The 20,361-nt window shown below is 41.4% G+C and overlaps 1 protein-coding gene across 1 annotated transcript; it reads left to right on the plus strand.

Annotated features, from left to right (window-relative positions):
• Window positions 1–12,025: 12,025 nt before the first annotated feature.
• Window positions 12,026–14,957, plus strand: LOC117001608 (cytochrome b-c1 complex subunit Rieske, mitochondrial). The gene is made up of 2 exons (XM_033070047.2): window positions 12,026–12,272; window positions 14,192–14,957. Exons 1-2 carry the CDS (start codon window positions 12,062–12,064, stop codon window positions 14,800–14,802), a joined length of 822 nt encoding a protein of 273 aa, XP_032925938.1. The 5' UTR covers window positions 12,026–12,061; the 3' UTR covers window positions 14,803–14,957.
• The last annotated feature ends 5,404 nt before the right edge of the window (window positions 14,958–20,361 follow it).

Consider the following 20,361-nt stretch of genomic DNA (forward strand, 5'->3'; position numbering starts at 1 on the left):
TCCAGCCTAATTCCACCACCAGCAGCACATCCCCGGCTTTGCAATAGCTGAGAACCCAGAGCACATTTCAAGAGCTCATTTTGAGTTTGATTTTGGCCCAGCTAATGCTGCCTCCAAGAGAACTCATCTCCTGAGTGTGGGGGGAACCTGTGGCTGCCAGGCTGAGCTGCTGGCCCTCCCCAGAGCCCTGGACAGCCCCTGGGAGCTGGCAGCTCCCCAGGCCCAGAATTCATCCCTCGGCTGCCCAGCGGTGCCTGGTGCTGGGACAAACCAAAACCACATCCTGGCCAGAGGGACACCTGCTCACAGGCAGGCCCCAGATGAATCCTCAGCCCTGCAGCGCCTTCCTTTTCAATTGGAAAAGGATGGGTTTTGTGGGCAGCTATTTTTAAATTTTTCCTTTCAAATACCCGTGAAAGCATCTACTAATTTCAGATGATGTCACGCATAGAAAGTGAGAGAGCACACTTTTTTTTCCCCTAAGATTTGAAACAGACTAAAAAGAATAATTATTTCCTCTTATTTTTTAATGAGAATTGCCAGCCCCTCAGCAGGTGGAAGGACACTGCCTGCAGGAGCTTTTTTGTTGGCTAAAAACTTGGTTCATATAATCAGCATGGTAATTAGCAAGCTCTTTGCTATTAAAAGGAACTCATTACTGCTATATTTTGCTGATTGATCCATACTCATGAAGTAATTTAAAAATGCAAAAAGCATTTTGTGAGCCACTTAAAATCTTCAATATGAATATTGAGACAATGTAACTGACAGTTGTCTTTGACTAAACTTCAATCTGTAATTCTTCAGCCATTCAAGCAAATCCACGAACACCTAGAAAATGAAAATAATTCCCTAAAGTTGTATATTGTTCTCTGCTACTTGTTCCCTTGCAAGGGATGGGGCCTTTGTATCAAGTCCATGCCCACCTCAGGTTCTGTGACATTTTTGGAGGTGATCTTGCAATCAAACCAAGAGGCCAAGCTCCCACAAACTCATTGGAGTCCCTGAATTGCCCTGGCTCACTCTGACCTCGCTGCTCTTTGCCCTCGGGGCAGGCTTGCCCTGCCCATGAAGTCACACGGGGACATGATTCTCTGAGAAGCCATTTGAAAAGGAAATCACCTCTACTCAAAATTAATGATTAGCATGGATCTCAAACTGTTGTAGGATGAGTTACTTTCAACTTTGGACCCTCTGCCAGGTTTTCTCATGCTTCAAAAAGAACTGATAAATTATCCAACAATTTCTAATATTGAAATGCCAAGAGGAGGGAGAAGAATGAGGGAAAGATGACAAGAGGGTGGACATATGTCAACTGTTCAAAGAATTTCCCTTATTCAGGGAAATCTCGAGTGAAATTCGGCCTCCAATTAAGTCAACACACAGCTCATTGAACTCAACAGTGCCAGGATTTCATCCTTGACCTGCTGCCTTGAACTCCATCCTTTAGTGCTTCTAACAAACAGCCTGTTCCTTTCCTCCTGACCAGCTCAGGTGCCACTTCATTTCCAAGCTGGCTGTGGCTCCGAGGCTGACACTGTTCTTTTAGGTATAAAAAACGAATTGCCATGGCAATGCAATCTGCTATTTATAGGCTCCACAACAGCCCCAAATTATTTTACAACCCGAAAGGACATCACTAGTAACTGAGACAGATACATTTTTGACAGGAATCATAAGGAACTATGGCTGGCCCAATTCACTTGCTACCAAAGTAAAAAGCAGATTTCAGTGAGAGCTGGGTCTGGCCCTAAAATCATGCAGTGTGGTTGCCCAGCACCTGAAATAAGAAGGGAATACAGATTCCAGCTCAGTCAGTCACGAGAGTCAAGATCTGTCTGCCTCTGTCCTGGAGGGCAAAGGACAACCACACCCTGTTCATGTACTCCTGTGTAAATCTGATGGGCACTTGATATGGAAAAGTGATTTCCACAGCTTGGCTGGGTGATTTGCATTCCATGCTCCCATAGGCAGATTTTCCTGCCAGCACTAACACTGCCGAAGTGCTGTTCAGAGCAATTCCTTTAAGATAATGGATTTCAATATTTAAAGATCTATTTCCCTTCTCTATTCCTTCCCATTTCCATATTTTGAAGATGAAAGGATTATGCTATTTCAGCCTTTGCTCTTGTTTTTTTGGTGTATTAAGTATTTTTAGGCTCTTTTTTTCACCCACAAAAATAAGTGCTTATAACATTCATTTTGTTTTAAGGAATTTATTCTTGCTTTCAAGCTGCGGAAACAACTCTTACCGAGTCTTATTTTTATCTTTCTTAGAGATGGATGATTTATTTTTAATGGCTTCTTTAGGTCAGGATGCTGCTTACCAGTGTGCCTACATTTACTGTGTTCATTAATTTAAGCTTTTTTAAAAAGTTGTATGTCAAATCAATTTTTTCCTCCTGGAAAAAGAAGTCACAGTAGTTAAGAGAGATCAATTATTAATCAGCATTAACCAAAAGTTTAAAAAAACCAAACAAACAAAAAAACCCCCACAAAAACAAAACAAAAAAAAAACCCTAAGAAGCATCTTAAAGACTCAAGTGATCTGCAGAATGAGTTTATACCAGGTCATACTTTTCCAGCAGAGGCTCTCCTAGGAAATCAAAGCACAGGGACATGGAGGTCTAAATCCTCCTATTGAGGTCCTCTCTGTTTTTATTTCAACACAAAAAAAAAAAAACTCCACTTAAAATTTTTAAAAAATAAGGAAGATGGAAAAAAGGAGAAGTAAACATAAAAGAGTAAAAACAATCTCCAAAGTTACACAAAGATGAACGTGAAAACAGAGACCACAGCCTGCTCTCCAAAATACTAAACTTCAGTTAATCCCAATTCAGTGTCCATCCCCTCAGAGTTAATAAATTAATATATTCATAGAAGTACAGGATCCTAAATCCAGCAAATAAATTGATCACCTACAGCATTGCAAGTAAATTCACCCTTTTTAATTTCCTACCCTTTAATTTAACAAATATGAAAAAAGTACATGTAAAATCTCTTGGAAAAAAAAATCTCTGCTTCTCAGTCCTGAATATTTATTACATGGAGCACAAGGGAGAGCCCATAAACATCCATGAAATGATTTATAACCTGCTCTGCTATGAAGCAGTGTATTGAAAAAAAGGCAGTTCAGAACTGCCTTGAAAATGTGAATCAGTGATCCAGTATTCCCTATGCTTTATATAAAGTACAAAAATAGCTTTGAACTCTAACTAACATTATTTTTGTCTATTCATTCTCTGCTTGGGAAAGTAAATTGGGACATGATAGTGTAAATACTACCCTGTGCTGAAGTTTCTGCCAGAGAATAAATTCAGTATAGAGAGAGTTCATCTATTTCTACAGATAAATAAAATAAAAATAAAATAAAAAATGCATTGTGTCAGACACCCAAGAAAAGAGTCCACAAACCACACAGAAACTTTTCTCAATAATCATCTTTCACTCTGAAGAACAGCATCAGCCCTAGAAATGCAGCCACTTTAAATCCTGGGATATGCTGCTGAGCACAAACACATTCTCATCACTTCCCCAAGATCTGCTTCAGATCACATTCCTGGAATTCTAAGATTTGGAAGTTCTCACCTGTCTATTATTTCCTGCTTTACTGCACTTTCAAAAATTAAGTAATGGGGGTTTGTTTCTTTCAACCAAGGACAAGGCTGTTATAGAATCAGGGTGATTTTACTGATTTAAACAGTGTAATCAGAATCCATTGCTTTATCTTCCTTTCAGTCACTTTAGTGCCATAGGCAGGTTTTCTATTTTCCTAAGAAACCTGATTAGTATATTCTACAAGATCCATGATTTTATTCCAGTTTCTCAGCATATCTCCTGCTCTGCTCAGGCTCATTTTCTGCCTGTTTTAACTGTCTCATAACAGGCAAGTCCCTCCCTTAGAAAATGTCACTCATGGGCCTTCACTGCTTTATGAACCAATGCTGACTTTGTGCCAGCAATCTTGTTTTTTAAATAGCTAATTTATTCATTACTCCAGGCTAAAGTGGCTTTTATTACCAAATGAGTCTGCATGTGAGCTGATTTCCTCTTTTATCACAGAGTTCTTATTGCATAGATCTGACCTTGTGGACAGAACTCAACCTGAAGCAACACACTGAGTGTCAGAACTGTCCCCAGTGTGGCTGACAAATCCACTCTAAGTGAGCACAGGAAGCTGTGCCTTACTTTGGGGATGCATTCCACTGTGCCACTGAGGTCAATTTTCCTGCACAAACCTGAGGAAGATACTTCAGTGAAGCTCATGTTGTTGTGTTAAAGAACCAAACAGAATCACCCTGTTGATGCTTTCAAAAGCTTCTCTGATTTAGAGTGCTCCTAGAGTGAAACTCTGAAAATACAAAGCAGTATTTCAGAAGCCCAAGTTTTTTCCTGTACCCAGCATCTTTGCTGTGTCTGGCAGCAGATAAGGTGAGCGGAGACAGAACAAAAACAACTTCTGAGCTATGACATATTATGTATTTTAATTTAGGTAATAAATAACTTATTGCTCACCCTGCTACACTACATTCAGGGCACTCTTTGCATGTTATTCTTGATAGTAAAGAAGGTTGTGTTATTTTTGTAAAGATTTTGTATGTGCCCCACTTAAGCTAATGATGGCAAAGGAACCAATCTATCTGGGATTAGTGGAACTGAGACTCTGAGTTGACATTGCTTCCATTCTGGGCTGTAAACTGCCTGCCAACGTTCCATGGTTGAACAAGGTCCTCTGGCACCTCTTTGTGCTCTTAATTTTGAGGACAGGCAGCAATATATTTCTTTTAAACATGACACAGAATTCGAGAAGGACACTGTGGAAACTAGAACCTGTTATAATGTATTTTCTTCTGTCTTTTCAGACTTCAGTAAAAAAGTGAAAATTTCAAATTTCTTCTCTTCACACAATGCATCTTTGTCACAATGCCATGACACACTTTGCCACTGTTCAGCATAACTGCAATAACTAAAGTGAAAAAATTAAGAGCCTGTAGCAGTACATAAAAAAAATGGACTAATATGAATCAAAAGGCAGCACCAGACCTCCTTATTCTGGCTAATACAATTATTGTTTACTGATAATAATTTATAGCTTAGTAAGACACATAGAGTTAACACTGACAGAAATGCAGGTTTCTTTAACAGGGGGAAAAATTATATACATGCACTTGCACAAGCACTGCAAAAATCACCCTTTTAGCACCTTTCTTCTCAGATAATCCCACAGCAACATCATTAAACTAAGCTACATACCTGGCTCAGGAAAAGTAAAAACCCTCTGCAATTAGCCATTTCCTCTGAAAGAACATTGAAGCATAATCTGCATTTTTATTCACATTGACTCCCTCTGCTAAATACACAGGGATATGTGTTTCAATAACTGAAATCAGTGTATTTGCTCTCAATTGCACTGCTCAGTTCAGATTAGTTGTTTATTTAACTGAACAAGCATTCCACAGCAATTTGTGACAACCAAGATTATCATCTGACATCCCACAGAGACACACTCACTGAACTATTTGGAAAACTAAGTTTGGCAAATTAGGAAAAACATTTATTGATTCAGTGACTCAGGAAGAACTTTCTACTTATGTGGAGGGGTTTTGCATAATAAAATTACTGTTTCCTGGATCTGTTGAAAATCTCATATTGGAAATCCCACTACCTATTTAACACACACAGTGCACCATTACACTTTGATCACATATCTAGATCTTCTTTCTTCTCCCATAATTTCTGATGAAAAATCTGTAATTTGTGGTAGAAACATTAGATGTGAATCTTTAAATGTTCTTGTATTTCATAACACTAAACTTCATCCTAACTTTAAAAAAGTTTCCTAATTCTTTCCATATTATATTCTGATTCTTCTCTCAGTAAAGAACGCTCTGTAAGTTTGCCTCAGCAGATTTCATTAGTATATGTCTACTTCTTGCACCAAGGGTCACTAAAAGTATGAAAATATGAAATATAACCAATTAAAAACTTGGAGTAACTCCACTGGGAGCCATTAGGAGCAGCCTCAGTAGCATAATTATTCTCATAACTAAGCACAAAAAGAGAGAAAAAGGTTTTTATTTATTCTTTCTACATATAAAGGACAGAAAGTACAGGCATCACATCTAAAAAAAGCAGATGATTAAAAAGGTAAGTTTCCACAAGCTACTGTTGAAGCAAGTTCTTAAAAATAGTCCTAAGATCATTCAGGTGATGATGACAGTGGACAATTAGCTCAGTTCAGGCACAGGTTCCCCACTTATCACCCAGAGCTCAAGCTGCAGTGTGAAGCAGGCCCAGCTCTTTGTTCTCAGCAGGGAGTTTTTAAACTGCTGATGTTGCCCCCCAGTACCACAGACCTGCAGCAATCCAGCTCAGACCCAGGCAGGAACACACACACACAGTGTTACAGGGTATTGGACAATCAGCTCCTACAATTCCACTGCAGCATCCAGATGAGAAAAGGCTACAGGCAAAGCCTCTGCACAGCAACAGGGAGGAAAGGCACAAAGTTATGGCATGGGGACACTTTCATTGCATTAGCTCTTAAGGGCATGGCTCTGTACTGCCAACAGCTCCAAGCTTTACAAAAAGGCTCTTCCTTTGCCATTATCTGCTTTATGCTGGTTTGAAGCCAAGGTTCAGCCACCCTGCATCAGGGAAAAGCTTACAGGAGAGCATAACAATGATCAAGATCTGTACTATACACCATAAAATTGAGACAAAATGATTTCCTTTGTCACTTTTTAAATGTTGCCCTCCTTATTCTGCCACTTCACTGAGGTTCCATAGTGGCATGTCTACACACACAGTAGCAGATTTTTTTGGCTCTGCATCAAGTAGCAAGCTTAGCTCAGGTGCTGCTATTCCCCTCCCAGCTTCTGCTTTGTAGTCCTAGGAAGATGGTTATTCTGAAAAAACAGTAATGATGGTCCTCTGAAATGTTATAAATACTCTATTCCTGTAAGCTTTGTGCTTAACTGTGCAACTGTGAGAGATTTGCTATCAATCTCAGAAATGAGTTGTTACAGCATGTACAGCTAAACCTTGAAACAGCACTTGAACCAAAAGCAGGGCAGTGACATTCAGCAGACTGGGAAGTGGCAGTAACTCCTAATCCCTTCCTATGCACAGCTCTGGGGAGAATTTCTTGTTCCTACCCCTACAAACATTGTCAGCTGGGCACAAGATGGATTTCTTCAAATGTATTATGTGCAAGAAATACATATGCAAAGCAAAAGCTAGGATTCTCCTTTGTAAAGCCAAAATTATTTTAGCCAAAAAAAGTTCATGGTCATGAAGTTGAAAAGTTTTGTTTCCATCTTCAGGTGTCATATAAATCAAATAATAATGGAAGCCAGATGGGAGTAAAACACATGCCCTTCAAGAAATGTCAGGGATTTTTTGTGAAGAGAGAAAACAAGAGGAAGGGAGAAAATATTCTCCCTCAAACTGACATTTTGATGCTGCTCCAGGCAACTTCATTTAGGCTTTAGCTGCTGCCTTGCTGAGCAACCTTTGATGCTGCCCCAGGCAGTTCTCATCCAGCCTTTGGCTTCTGCTTGGTCAGACACTTTTGGTGCCATTATTGATTTGTGTGAGCAGATCTTATCCATTTCACATATATATAACTATCTCACAATTATGTAAATCTTTGATGTAATCTCAGGCTTGGTATTTTAATTTAATTTAACTTCCTTCAATTTTTTTTTTCTTTCTTCTTACAACTGACTCAGAAAATCCCACCCATTCTTTCTGCCCAATGGAATGCTTCACATGCTTTTTTTTTTTTTTTTTTTTGGTGTAGAGAAATACGCTTTCTTTGTATTTATCTCTTATTTGAGCATTTCATACACAAAATGCTGAATACATGTCTGTCAGAAACAGATACTCCATGCCCTTCTGCTCCAGACAATTTATCTTGGCCTTACTGAGCAGGGCTGTAAGAAATCTAGACTAAGATGGCTGCTGAGGCTGTGAACACTTGATTACTCCTGCATTACCAGAAAAAGGTGCCAGCAGATCTCTTCTTCCCTCATGATATTTGAACTTAATTCTTCCTTGACTGAAAAAGACCTGAATTTAGATTAGACTGTAACATTGAGGTGTCAACATTTCAACTAATTTGAATAGCAAGAGAAAAATGTTTGACCAAATATTCCTAGATTTTTTTCCTTCATTTTTACTGTCCATTTTAATTCTTCACATTTCATATGCATTCCTTTAGATCACACCCTGTAACTGTTCAAAGTGATAGACCAACTTCAAAGAACATTCACAGAAAGTCTAACCATTAAAAGGTCTCCATAATTTTAACCTTAAACAAACTGTATTACATACACAAATTTATCTTCAAATTTATATGATAGCTCCCCCAGTATCCCACCACAAGATCAAAATCACTGTAATGGACATTAATTCTGCAAAGAAACCACTGCAGACATTTGGAGCTGCTCTCACAGTAGGGTGCACTTACCTAAAGCACTGATGAACAACTGCTATTCTAACAACACTCCACAGGTCAAGTTTGGTGGTTTGTTTGTTTGTTTTCTTGGGTTTTTATTTCTGAACAAGCTTATTCAGGGAGACAAAAAAATCAACAATTCAAATCCAACAAGTAAATGTAAACCCTGAAATCTCAAGTTTAGTAGCACTGAGTTTTCAGGGCATAAAAATAATGCAAGATGGCAAAGAACTCAAAGAAAGATAACTTTCTGCTGAGATCAGATTTCCTGGGGTGGCCATCCATTTTAGCATCTGCAGTTTATCTCTAAGGAAAACAAACACAAGAATGAATTCTACATGGAAGAAGGCACTGCACATACCCAAAAGCATTACAATACTTTTCATCTACTTCATAATGTTGCAGCCCTGACATCTTATAGCTTTTGTATTGATGCAAATGCCTTTTAACTTCAGGAGGACAGGAACATTAAGCAGCATAAATTTACATGAGGCTAATGTTTGTATGAAGGCACAAAAACAATCACAGAGGTCTGGGGATGGTTTACACAACACCATGCTAGCATCTTACTTTCATGTTTGGCTGGAAAATGCTCAGTCTTGATCCTCAGTAATACAAGCTGAACAACAGCTCTCAAAGAAACACCTACAAACCAGAATTTGACTTGTTATTTTAAAACTAAAATTATTCTTCTTCAAACTCTGATAACAGAATGTAATTCCTTTTTGCTGTAATAATTTAATGTTTTATTTGGTGTGTAACTGCACAGGAATTTGAATTCAGATTTAAGTCTTTAAAAAATTTACAACTATTCTTTCCCAAATAATTATAGAATGAATGTTAAGGAATTGTAAGGGACCTTGAAGATCATCTTGTCCCATCCTCCCCAGTCATGGGCAGGGACATCTCCCACTAGACCAGGTTGCTCCAAGCTCCTTCCAACCTGCCCTTGGACATTTCAAGGCCTGAGGCATCCACAGCCTCCCTGGACGACCTGTTTTGGTGTCTCACCACTCTCACAGAATTTCTTCCTGGTATCTAACCTAAATTTTCCCTCTTTCAATTTATATCCATTTCTCCTTGTCCTACAACTACTGTTCCATCACAGTACCTCATTTTGCCAAAAAGCTCCACAAGTAGCGAGCACATTTTGTCAAACATCTCTGAGAACAGCCCCCTTAGTCAGAATAATATATTGTCTGGGATGAGGCCAAATCTGCTAAACAGCTAAGCTGGGTTAGCAAATTCAAAACTTGCATCACTGCCACAACTCAGAATCCTTAAAGAAACTCCACCCAAAAACCAACAAAAAATCCCCAAACCCCATACCTGCTAAGAAACCCTTTTACAAATATTAGCCCAAATCCTCACTTTCATGGTGAACCACAAAATATCTCCTTTAGTTCTACCAGCACTTGTTCAGTTGGGATCAGATCTTTGGTGTGACCTCATTGTGGTCTGAAGGACAAGTGGAAGGGCAGGACCAGGTGCTCTCACTCTCATGAGGAGTGACAGGACTTGAGGAAATGGCTGGGAGCTGAGTCAGGAGAGGTTTGCATTGGAGAGCAGGAAAAGATGGGCAAGCCAAAGTGTGGTTGAGCACTGAACAGGCTCCTCAGGGCAGTGGGCACAGCTCCAAGCTTGGCTGAGCTCAAGAAGTGTTTGGACAACACCCTCAGGCACACAGTGGGACTCTTGGGGTGTCCTGTACAGGGCCAGGAGCTGCACTCCATGATCCTGATGGATCCCTTCCAATTCAGCACATCCTATGATTCTATGCTAAAAATGTTATAACCTGCTAGGTAGTGGAAAATATCATATCTCTGGAGCTCTTTTCCTCCTAAATGATGATTATAAAACTTGTGCTGTGAAAATGGCCTTCCCAGTTTTCTACCTTCTCTACCTGAATACTGTTTATTCCTACCCATATATTCCACCCACCCCATAGTTTCTACAAATTACCTTTGCTCCAGAATATTATTATGGTGTCCTTTAATTACTGCATCACCAGTGACTAGTTACCAACAGTACAGTGAACTGAGTTTGGTAAATCATCATCCACTCAGGCTCATATGTCACAAACATGCTGGGAAAGAAATAAATTATAGATCAATAGTACTGGGACTGGAATGATCCATCCCACTTAATTAGAACTACCATATTTCAGTACAGCTAACAGTTAAAAGGAAAATTAAAAACTCAACCCCTTAAATAAATCTTAATAAGGACAGTCCTTAAACTACCATTCCACAAAGATGGTGGGTTTAACGCACAATCATAAAATAATTTGGCAGCAGTATCATTAGCAAGAGCTGAATTTCAAAATAATAGCTCTTCACACAGCCAGTATGAACCACTAAAGCTTCACAGCCTTTCATGAATGGACTGGGGTAGGTAGCTGAGAAATTGTTGTCAAGATTTCTAGAGGACGGTTCAGCTTAAATGCCTTCAACCATATCTGTATCAAGTTTATCCTGCATTTTGGAAAACTTTCAGAAACTTGAACTGGTTAAAAGGGTTGACTGGAGCAGGGATGCATGCACCAGTGTATTCACATGTACCAAACTAAATCTTACCATTGGAAGTTCTAACAAGTCAAGCATAAGACTGTTATTATAAATAAATTTAAGGAAAAAAATCCCAAACCCCAAACTAAAACAAACCACCAAAAAACTCCATAGATATTTATCTATTTGCTCAAGTCATTAGTGGAAGAGTGGTTCTCTCCTCTAGCCCAGAGTGATGGATCCACGTGATATATTTATGTGATATATTTACTGTCCCCCTTAGCTTTGCAATTCCCACCCCCAGAACAGCCCCTGGGAAGGATTTGGTTGTTGTCAAACACACTTTGCATTCTCAAACTGTAAGCAACATCTATCCCTCAACCAATTCCTTAAGACAAGCGGAAAAAATCAGTTTTTAACAATTTGAAACTGGTCCAGGACTACCAAAGATGAAAAAGAAAATTAAATTAGTAAGCTAAGGAAAAGAGCAAAAAAAGAGGAAAAATCATGCACTGCACAAGAAATAGAACAATAAAGGGCATGTATTATCCTAGAAGCGCCATAATTCTCTTCTAAGTATTGTTATCACACAACTCAAAATCCTCAGAATAGCAAGGAAAAACCACGCTGAGCTCTCCAAGGTGTTGTGGGGTCACACTGCTGTGTTTAAGGGATCCGTGTCCTGCAGGAGCGGCTCAGGAGCGCTCCACAGCCCTGCCCCCAGTGCCCGCTCGATTTAACCTCCCAGGCGGGACTGGCACCTGGCACGGACCGCGGCACACGGCCTGCCCTCGCAAAGGCTTCCGCGGAACACCTCGGGAACTGCGACAGAGCGAACAGGAGGAGGCCGAAGGGAAGGGGAAAAGAAAAAAAAAAAACGGACAGGAAAAAGGCAGGGGGGAACAAAAGCCAGGAGAAGGGCAAGGAAAGAGACCGCAGCCCCCGAGCCCTTTGCAGCACCCGCTCCCCTCAGGGCACCGGCCCCGCGCCTGCGTCACCCCGCGCGCCGGCGCGTGACGTCAGCGCGGCGCGGCCCCGCGGCCCGTGACGTGCGGCGCGCGCCGGCCGGGAAGGTCGCCGCGGGGACGCCGCCATGCTGTCCGTGGCCGCCCGCGCCGGGCCCTTCGCGCCCTTCGTGTCCGCCGCCGCGCACGCCGTGCCCGGCCCGCTCCGCCCGCTCGCCCCGGCCGTCGCGCACCGGGACCGGAAGGTGCCGCTGGACCCGAAGCGGCCTCTGCTCTGCCGGGAGTCCCTGAGCGGCCGCGCCGCCCGCGGGGGGCTCGTCGTCAGCGCCAGCCTGAACGGTGCGGGCCGGGGGAGCGGCGGGGCGGGCCGGGGGAGCGGCGGGGCTGTCACGGCTGTCACGGCCGCGGGCTCAGCGAAGGCCTTGCCTTGCCAGCGCTCCCGGACACCGCCCGGCCCGGCGGGGAGAGCCGGCTCCGGCCCGGCGGGCGGGGGAACGGAGCCGGCAAGGAGAGCAGGCTGGGGGGCTGGGGCCGTTTGGGGTTTTTAAATGTTTGATTGTGTTGTCACCATTGCAGTTCGCGCGCATTTACAGCTACAGAGCTTGTTCAAGGGCACTTGAATGGCAGCCTGCTTTCAATGGCTCTCGAGAGCGGGGCAGGCTGGAGGGGCCGCAGTGCCTCATCTCTGCCCAGAGCACAGGGCTGTCCAGGCCCTGCGGGTGTCTGCTCTGGGGGAGGCTGCCCGGGTGGCTCTTGTTTTACCGCTGAGGAAATGCAGCTGAATTGTGTCACTCGGGAAGGTTTGTAACTGCGGGCCAAGAGCAGAGGAGTGCAGTGAGACCATCAGCCAGGGAGTGACCCCCAGGTGTTCTTTAGGACCCGACCTCTGCCTGAGGGCTGTGCTCTCGCTGCCACACGGGGCTGCAGTTCCTGCAGAACTCAGCCCTGCAGCTGGCACTGATGGAACGCTCTGCTGCAGCCGGTACAGAGTGCACTCTATAGCAATTACAGCTGTGTACTTCACCTGACCCTCCGCTGGAAAGGGTTTGTTCAGGTGAAAATTCTACAAATCTGTAGCTGACATTTAGCCGTGCTCTACATTTTAATTACCATGACACGTGCTTTTCAGTGAGTATAGCAAATATTTTAGAAGTTTCTCATACTACTTTTTACTAAATGCTTTAAGTCTTGATACTGAAATAACTTAGTATGGAGCACTATCTCAGAATTTCGATTTTCATTTTAATTTCTTTGCAGTTAAAATCCTATAACAATTACCTTTTCAGTGCTGAGTTATTTGTGAATAAACATAATTATTATCCTCATTATACTGCATGTAAATCCCTAAGAGCTTAAGTACTTTGAGAAATCTGTTAACTTTCTGCCAACTGCTAGAAAATATAAAGACTAAATAATACTCTGTACAAGTAACAGGTTGTACTTTGGCAAGAAACATGTTCTGTCCTTGCCATATTCTTTTCTTTGGCTTATGGATTCTCAGTGGAGGAAGCAGCTTTCTTTTGCTGGAGACACTCATGGGAGGCCTTTTAGTTATCCTTCATATCCTGTTACTTGAGCACACAGGTTTGATGGGAGAATCCCACTTGAAATTGGATAGTTGTTAGCTTTATCCCTAAATCTTCTAAAAAGCAAGCCTGGGGACTGAAGGTTTAAAGTTTTTTACTGTGGCTTTTAGCTAGGACAACAGTTGAATAGGAAAGAGGATCCTGATATTTTTAATTTTATAAATGCTTAACCACACAATATTATTACAGGTGTAGAAGTTACTTCAGCCAAAAAAATAATGAAAAGTGTTACACTGCAGATGTGCAAACTTCACTACATCAGATTTCTTCTTAGCAGCTCTTTACAGTGGAACATTTGAATGGAAAACGGGTCTGTCTTTTCTGAGCTAGTCATGGTATCTTACAGGAGTTTTTTCTTGACATTTACTGAAAAAACACAGTTCACTTTTTTCCCCAGAAATTCTCAGAGATTTTCTGCACCCTGATCAGGTTTCTTTTTGAAAGAATAGGAAAACCAGTTTCACAGATCACCTGTTAATCTACCAAAAAGTCCTTCTGAAAACCATTTTCATACAACTTAAAATTGAAACGCTTAACTAACGAAATCCTACCCAGACTTTGGAACAACTTTTACCCATTGTTTCAAAAATGCCACTGAAAAAATATCATTTGAAGTGCATGACAGTGTGTTTTACCTGGAAGTGGTGTCATCTGCTGTCGTTTTCCGTGCAGCCCCTGCCAGCGTGCGCTGTGTCCATAACGATGTCGCGGTCCCCGACTTCTCTGCCTATCGCCGCCAGGATGTGCAGGATGCCAGGGCCTCTTCCCAAGGCAGCAGCGACTCCAGGAAGGGCTTCTCCTACCTGATGACTGCAGCCGCAGGTGTAACAACTGCCTATGTCGCCAAGAATGTTGTCACCCAGTTTATTTCCAGCCTGAGTGCCTCTGCTGATGTGCTGGCCTTGTCAAAGATTGAGATCAAGCTGTCTGACATTCCAGAAGGCAAGAACATGGCTTTCAAGTGGAGAGGGAAGCCCCTTTTTGTGCGTCACAGAACCCAGGCAGAAATTAGTCAGGAGGCTGAAGTTGATGTGTCTCAGCTGAGGGATCCACAGCACGATTTAGACAGAGTGAAGAAGCCCGAGTGGGTGATCCTGGTGGGTGTGTGCACTCACCTGGGCTGTGTCCCCATCGCCAACGCCGGGGATTACGGCGGCTACTACTGCCCCTGCCACGGCTCCCACTATGACGCCTCTGGCAGGATCAGGAAAGGCCCTGCTCCCTTAAACCTCGAGGTCCCAGTTTATCAGTTTGTTGGGGATGACACGGTGGTGGTTGGCTGAGAGACAAGGTGCCTGCTCACTTCCATGTTGCTGGGAATGTACACCAGAAGGGTTAACTGCATACTGTAAAGCCAGAAATTAGCTGTCTGTATTCTCAACCAGAACGATGCTTGAATACTGTGTTCAATTTTAATAAAACTTGGAGTGAGCACTTCTTGACTTAAAATAAAGTGTATTTCTTTGTGTACAGATCTCTAGTGTGTCCAGCCAAGGAGATGCTACAGCAGACCCAGAGCCCTCCTGAAGTGCTGCTGGTTCTAGGTATACATTGAGCTACAAAGCCACAAAGAGAGCTTTTAGCCAGCATTAGTTCTGCCAATACAGCACAAAGCTGGTGCTTCATTGCATGCAGAACAGGAGGAGAAACAAGGTTTGCTGTTTCTAGAACAAAGCAAAAATACACCAATTATCCTGTACTTTGTGTTTCCTTCCCATTCTTTGCCACTGGTCTGAAAGTACTTTTGTACTGCATTAATGTGCTCTCTCAGTTGCAGAATCAAAACTAAAATCCTCAGAAACTACAGAAAAGTCAGAGCATTTTCAAGATGCAAATAAATAAAAGCTTATTCACAATAAACTAGTAAAAAAAACCCCATATTGCTAGAATGAAACAGTATTAACCAGAGTCTATAATCTGGTCTGATACAATACTGCTCTGTGGCTGTACTGAGGGAGAGTTCTGTCTGACACCACTTTCACAATAGAGGTGTCACTCATTTCAGGGATTCTGAGACGATCTATGCAAGTAGCAGTCAGTAAAAATTGAAAACCATTGTGTCGAGCCTGTTTGGTGAACAATTCACATCCTATATGCATGCAGATATTAACTCTAAAGTTTGCTTTTCTTTGTGCCTCATGAAGAAAAGGCGAGATTGCTTTCTCTCTCTCTTGACAGCACAAAGCTCCTGTAGCTGGAGCAAAGGGACAAGTAAAGAAAGGGTGTTGCCCATATTACAACAAACTCAGGAACTTGTAACTCTGTGTGGTTCAGCCAAGGTCCTTGGTTCAGGCAGGTGAAGTGAAAGGCCAGTGCTGCATAAAGACACAGGTTCTGACTTGGATCCCATAGATCCCACCCAGAGGAGCCAGGGGTGGGTGGGTGGTTTTACTGGACACTTGGAGCTGTGGTGCAACATTCCATTAACTTGGCATCCCCAGAGATAGCCAGAGTCTGCCAGGTTCTAGAGGGGACCACAGCATGAGAAACAAGTTCTCCTGAATGGAGATACTTTAGTTCTGAGCAGTAACTCAGAAATTGTTTCTGAGTTACTGCTCAGCAATTTCTGAGTAATAACTCAGAAATGTCAACTAGCAGCTCTGTTTAACATTACCCAGCCTTAGGTGTTTGTGTTTTAGAGGAAGATACTGTATTTTCAGCACACCTAGCACCTTAGCAAAACATCAGTGACTGAGAAGTCAAACAAAACTGATGAACTTCAGATGAGTGTCTTTGAGAGAAATGTGGGTTTGGAGCCACTTCCATCTCCAGCCTCAGCCTCGAGGCAGAGTGCTCCTCAGTCCAGGACTGGTAGCAGTGGCACAGCCAGGAGCAGTTTGCTCATTCCCACACCCATTGGTGTATTAAAATCATTTGTTGGTAGTGTTTGCAATGGAGGAGAAAAAGGGGATCCTGAGCACTTAAGCAAGGCTCACTGTATTTAGAAAATTTGTGTAGGAATTGTAAAAAGACAGAAGTTGTGACACATAGCATGGTCCCTTAGGTTAACAGCTGTATTAATACTAAATTTTCAAAATAAATGATGCTTCAATTTATGAAAGCCTTCATTTATATTTTGTGCCTATTAAAATACATAATGCTATAATCCTATTTGTAAGCAGAGAGAATACTAGAAGGTGGTAAGTAATAGCCTCCACGGATTTATCAGGAACAAATCAAGTCAATGCAATCACATTTGTTGCTATAATAGGATAGCAGGCCTTGGAAACAGGGGGATATTAGCAGCAGCTACCAGAGTTTTAGATAAGATTTTCACACCATCTCACAAAACATTCTCATGTCTATTAAGGAACCTGGAATAAATTGGAGTATTGTAGAAAACAACTGTTCCCAAAGCAGTGCTGAAGGATGAACCCAGCAATTCCCTGTTGGAACAATGAGTTGTGCTGTCAGGAGCTCAGTGAGAACCTGTGAGTCCAGCACTGGCCACTATGTTTGGAAATCAGTTGTCAGAGAATGAGCTTTGTAAAGCTGTGTATGGTGGTGAACTGGGTGCAGCTGGGAACTCTGATACAAAAAGCATTAGAATTTAAAAACCTGGACAAATGATCTATAAGGCCAGCATGTGTTGTGATAGAAATTAATAGCTAGGGAGCAGCTCTACAAAAAAAGATCTGGGATACCCATGAAAACAAGAAGGGAGGGTTTATAATGTTGTCAATGCATCAAATTTTAAAATAAATTTGAAGATTAAAATCTGTGAGGATAAATTACAATGGTAAAATGAATTAAATTCTTGATACAGGAATCGGGGAAGCTGAGGGACTGGACAAATTAGAGGAGGAAATAAACGACTGATTACAGAAGATTCCTCTTGTCAGAAAGTTGCAAGAGAAAAAAATTGAGGGAAATATCACTGAAAGTATGCATTATGCTGAATTCTTTTTAGTGTCAGTTTATAGCTTCAGTCAGAGGTAGGTCACTGAGCTATTTGGGCTTTTTTTCTGACTAATTAGAGTCATCCTTGTATTGTTTAATGTGCTGTAGCAGCGAGAGAAATAACACATTACAACTTGGTTTGCTCAAAGAGACACAGAACTGTTGGCATTTATTGTCCTAGCACTACTGGCAACCACTTTGTGTCACAGCTATGATAGATTTTCTTCATTAACTATTTAGCATTATAACGTTTTAATAACCTCAAGACATAAATTATGACATTGCCTTGTTCTAGTAATGCATAATCAAAATGCAATGTACCACATTGTTTACTAAATGCACTTTTTCCCCCTGTTACATTAGAAATTTAAAATGAACAATACTGGAATTAAAGCACTTTGAAAATGCATGTTTGTTGGTTTTACCCAACTTTTACAGGGCTTGGAACATGAGACAGGAGGAGAATGTCTTTTCTGCCTACAAGTAACAGAGAATTAGCAGAAGAAAACTTCCACCTCTAACAACATAACAGAGTGACTGATGGCTCATGTCTTTTGTCAGTCAGTCAAAGAATTGGCAACTGTACAACGACTTCCACCAAGCAGAAGTTGCACTCATGGAGGCAGAGCTGGATCAGAAGGTAGACAGTACAAAGAAAGGGTCTTGCTTCTGGACTTAGCACAAGCCTGTGTTTGAGTTACCTTTAGTATAAATTCTACAGTAAAAATCACTTTCAGCAAAAATTCTACAGTAAAAATCCCCAACTTGCAGGTTCTGTGCATAGCTTTCTGCAAGCAATCAAATGGTGGTGTTTGGACTGAGTTGGTTCATTCCTGCCACATAACACAGTAAGAAAACCCCAAATACTCCTCAGAATCCTCATATAATCTACAAGTAATTGCAATACACAGAATCAGAATCAGTAAGGTTAGAAAAGACCTCTAAGAGAATGCCAGCCTCTAGTTCCCATCACAAAGAAAAAGTGCCAGCTTCTTGAAAAACTCTTGGTTTGCACAGCCCTAGGATGATCAAAAGAGTTTCTGAGAAATGCATCATTTCCTAGCAGGCCCGGAAATTTTATATGTACAGGGATTTAATGGTTAAAACAAGTACTTAAAAATATAATATAAACTTTGAATATATATCATGAGAGGGTAGATTTGGAATGCATAGAAATAATATTTCTTTGCCTACCTTTGTAGAAGTTAAAGAAATAGCAAGAAGCAGCCAAAGGAAAGTTTTATTTCACAGGTTAACAGCAGCAGGGCTTTTTGTCAGTGTGTGTGGGGACCAGGAGGAGGAGGATGCCAAGCAGTTGATTTTGTAACCATACTTGTGCACAACCCAGACAGAGCTGGTGACTGACTACAGCACCATTTGGGCCACATTGCTATCTGAAAACAAACCAACCCAAAGTGCGACAGAGCATTTCAGGTGTCAGCCTGAACTGTCCCCTGGAGGATGTCACCTCCACACAACAGCCTATCAGTTGTGCCAGGCTACAGCTGGGTTTCCCCACTATTTTCAGATCCAATGAACTGCAATTTTGAATTAAGCAGTAAAATATCAGGAGCTGCAGTGGCCTTTCCAGCAGTTTGCCTGGGATTGTAGATACCCCAAAGGTCCCAAGTACACTGAGGTATTGTGCAAGCCAGAATTTAACACACACAACAATATGTGGCTCAGATTTCCCACTGGAGTTTCTAGAGTGGCAGGAAACTTCTGACCTAAAGGGAATTCTTTCTCTATAAGAACATCAATTTTGATGCCTGATTAAAGACTATATATATAGGAAAATATGTTTTTCTTTTCACACTTGTAATATGCTCAGATTTAAATGGCTTTACTTGGACTGTAATGTTTCCACAAGCTGAAGCCACTATTTATTCTTCTTTTCAGTTCTTTTAGTACCTCTGCTTCAGATTACAGTACAAAATAAAAATATCTCTTTTCTAGCCACTGTACTTGATACAGACTAGGAAGATAAATAACTGCTTCAAAACATTTGTGGTTTTTTCCAACTAAAAAAAGCATTGGTATTTTCTCCCAAGGCATATCTGACATTGTATATCTGATAGAGAAACTCTTGCATTATCATAACAGAAAAACCTTAGCTATATGTTTATATATGTTTATTGCACATGTAAATAAATATATGTAATATTATTCAAAATTTATAATTTAATATTTACAAGGATATTTTCTATATTAGCTTTTGAAAGGTTGGAATTAATCCAGTAATTTTTGGGCCTAATCACAGTGGCACTCAGATTTTTTCATGATCATTTTTCTGTCCTCGCCTTGTGCCAATCATCTTTCAGAAACATTTGTTTTGGAGGACAGCTTTGTATTTTGACAGCTTTGTATTTTGTATTTTGACAGATAATGTGTCCTTACTTCTAATTCATAGCAATAGATATGGGCCATTCTTACAAGCAGTCTATAAATCATCAACTTTTCCACCCTGAATTTCTTGCCATCTCTAGGCTGTTCCACTGAGGTCAGTAGATGTTGGCATTTCCACCACTATTTGTCTTCCAAATTTTATCTTGTCTCTGCCTTTTCCTTCATTTTGTTTCCCACTTCCACTTATGCCAGCAGGCATCACATCCATCAGCTTCCCTCAGACAGGAGGGACTCCACAGGCTCTGCACTGTGAGCACACTCACACTGAGCCCTTCACATCAGCTGCACTCACAAACCCAAGGAAACACCCAGGGATGGATCAGTTGGGTGGGTAAAGAAAAACCTGGAAGATCAGCTATAAAATCATGGAGTCATGGTCTAGCTTGTGGCTATGGATTAGGCAGCCCTGATGTCCAGAGCCCATCAGCCTAGAAATAGTGTTTAAGTAATCCAGCATTTTTTCTACAAAGGAAGCATAAATATATTCAAAGATATCTCAAGTCAGCATGAAATGAAGCTGCTGCAATCAAAGCACA

This window comes from Catharus ustulatus, chromosome 11, assembly GCF_009819885.2.
Source record: "Catharus ustulatus isolate bCatUst1 chromosome 11, bCatUst1.pri.v2, whole genome shotgun sequence".
Taxonomy (NCBI): domain Eukaryota; kingdom Metazoa; phylum Chordata; class Aves; order Passeriformes; family Turdidae; genus Catharus; species Catharus ustulatus.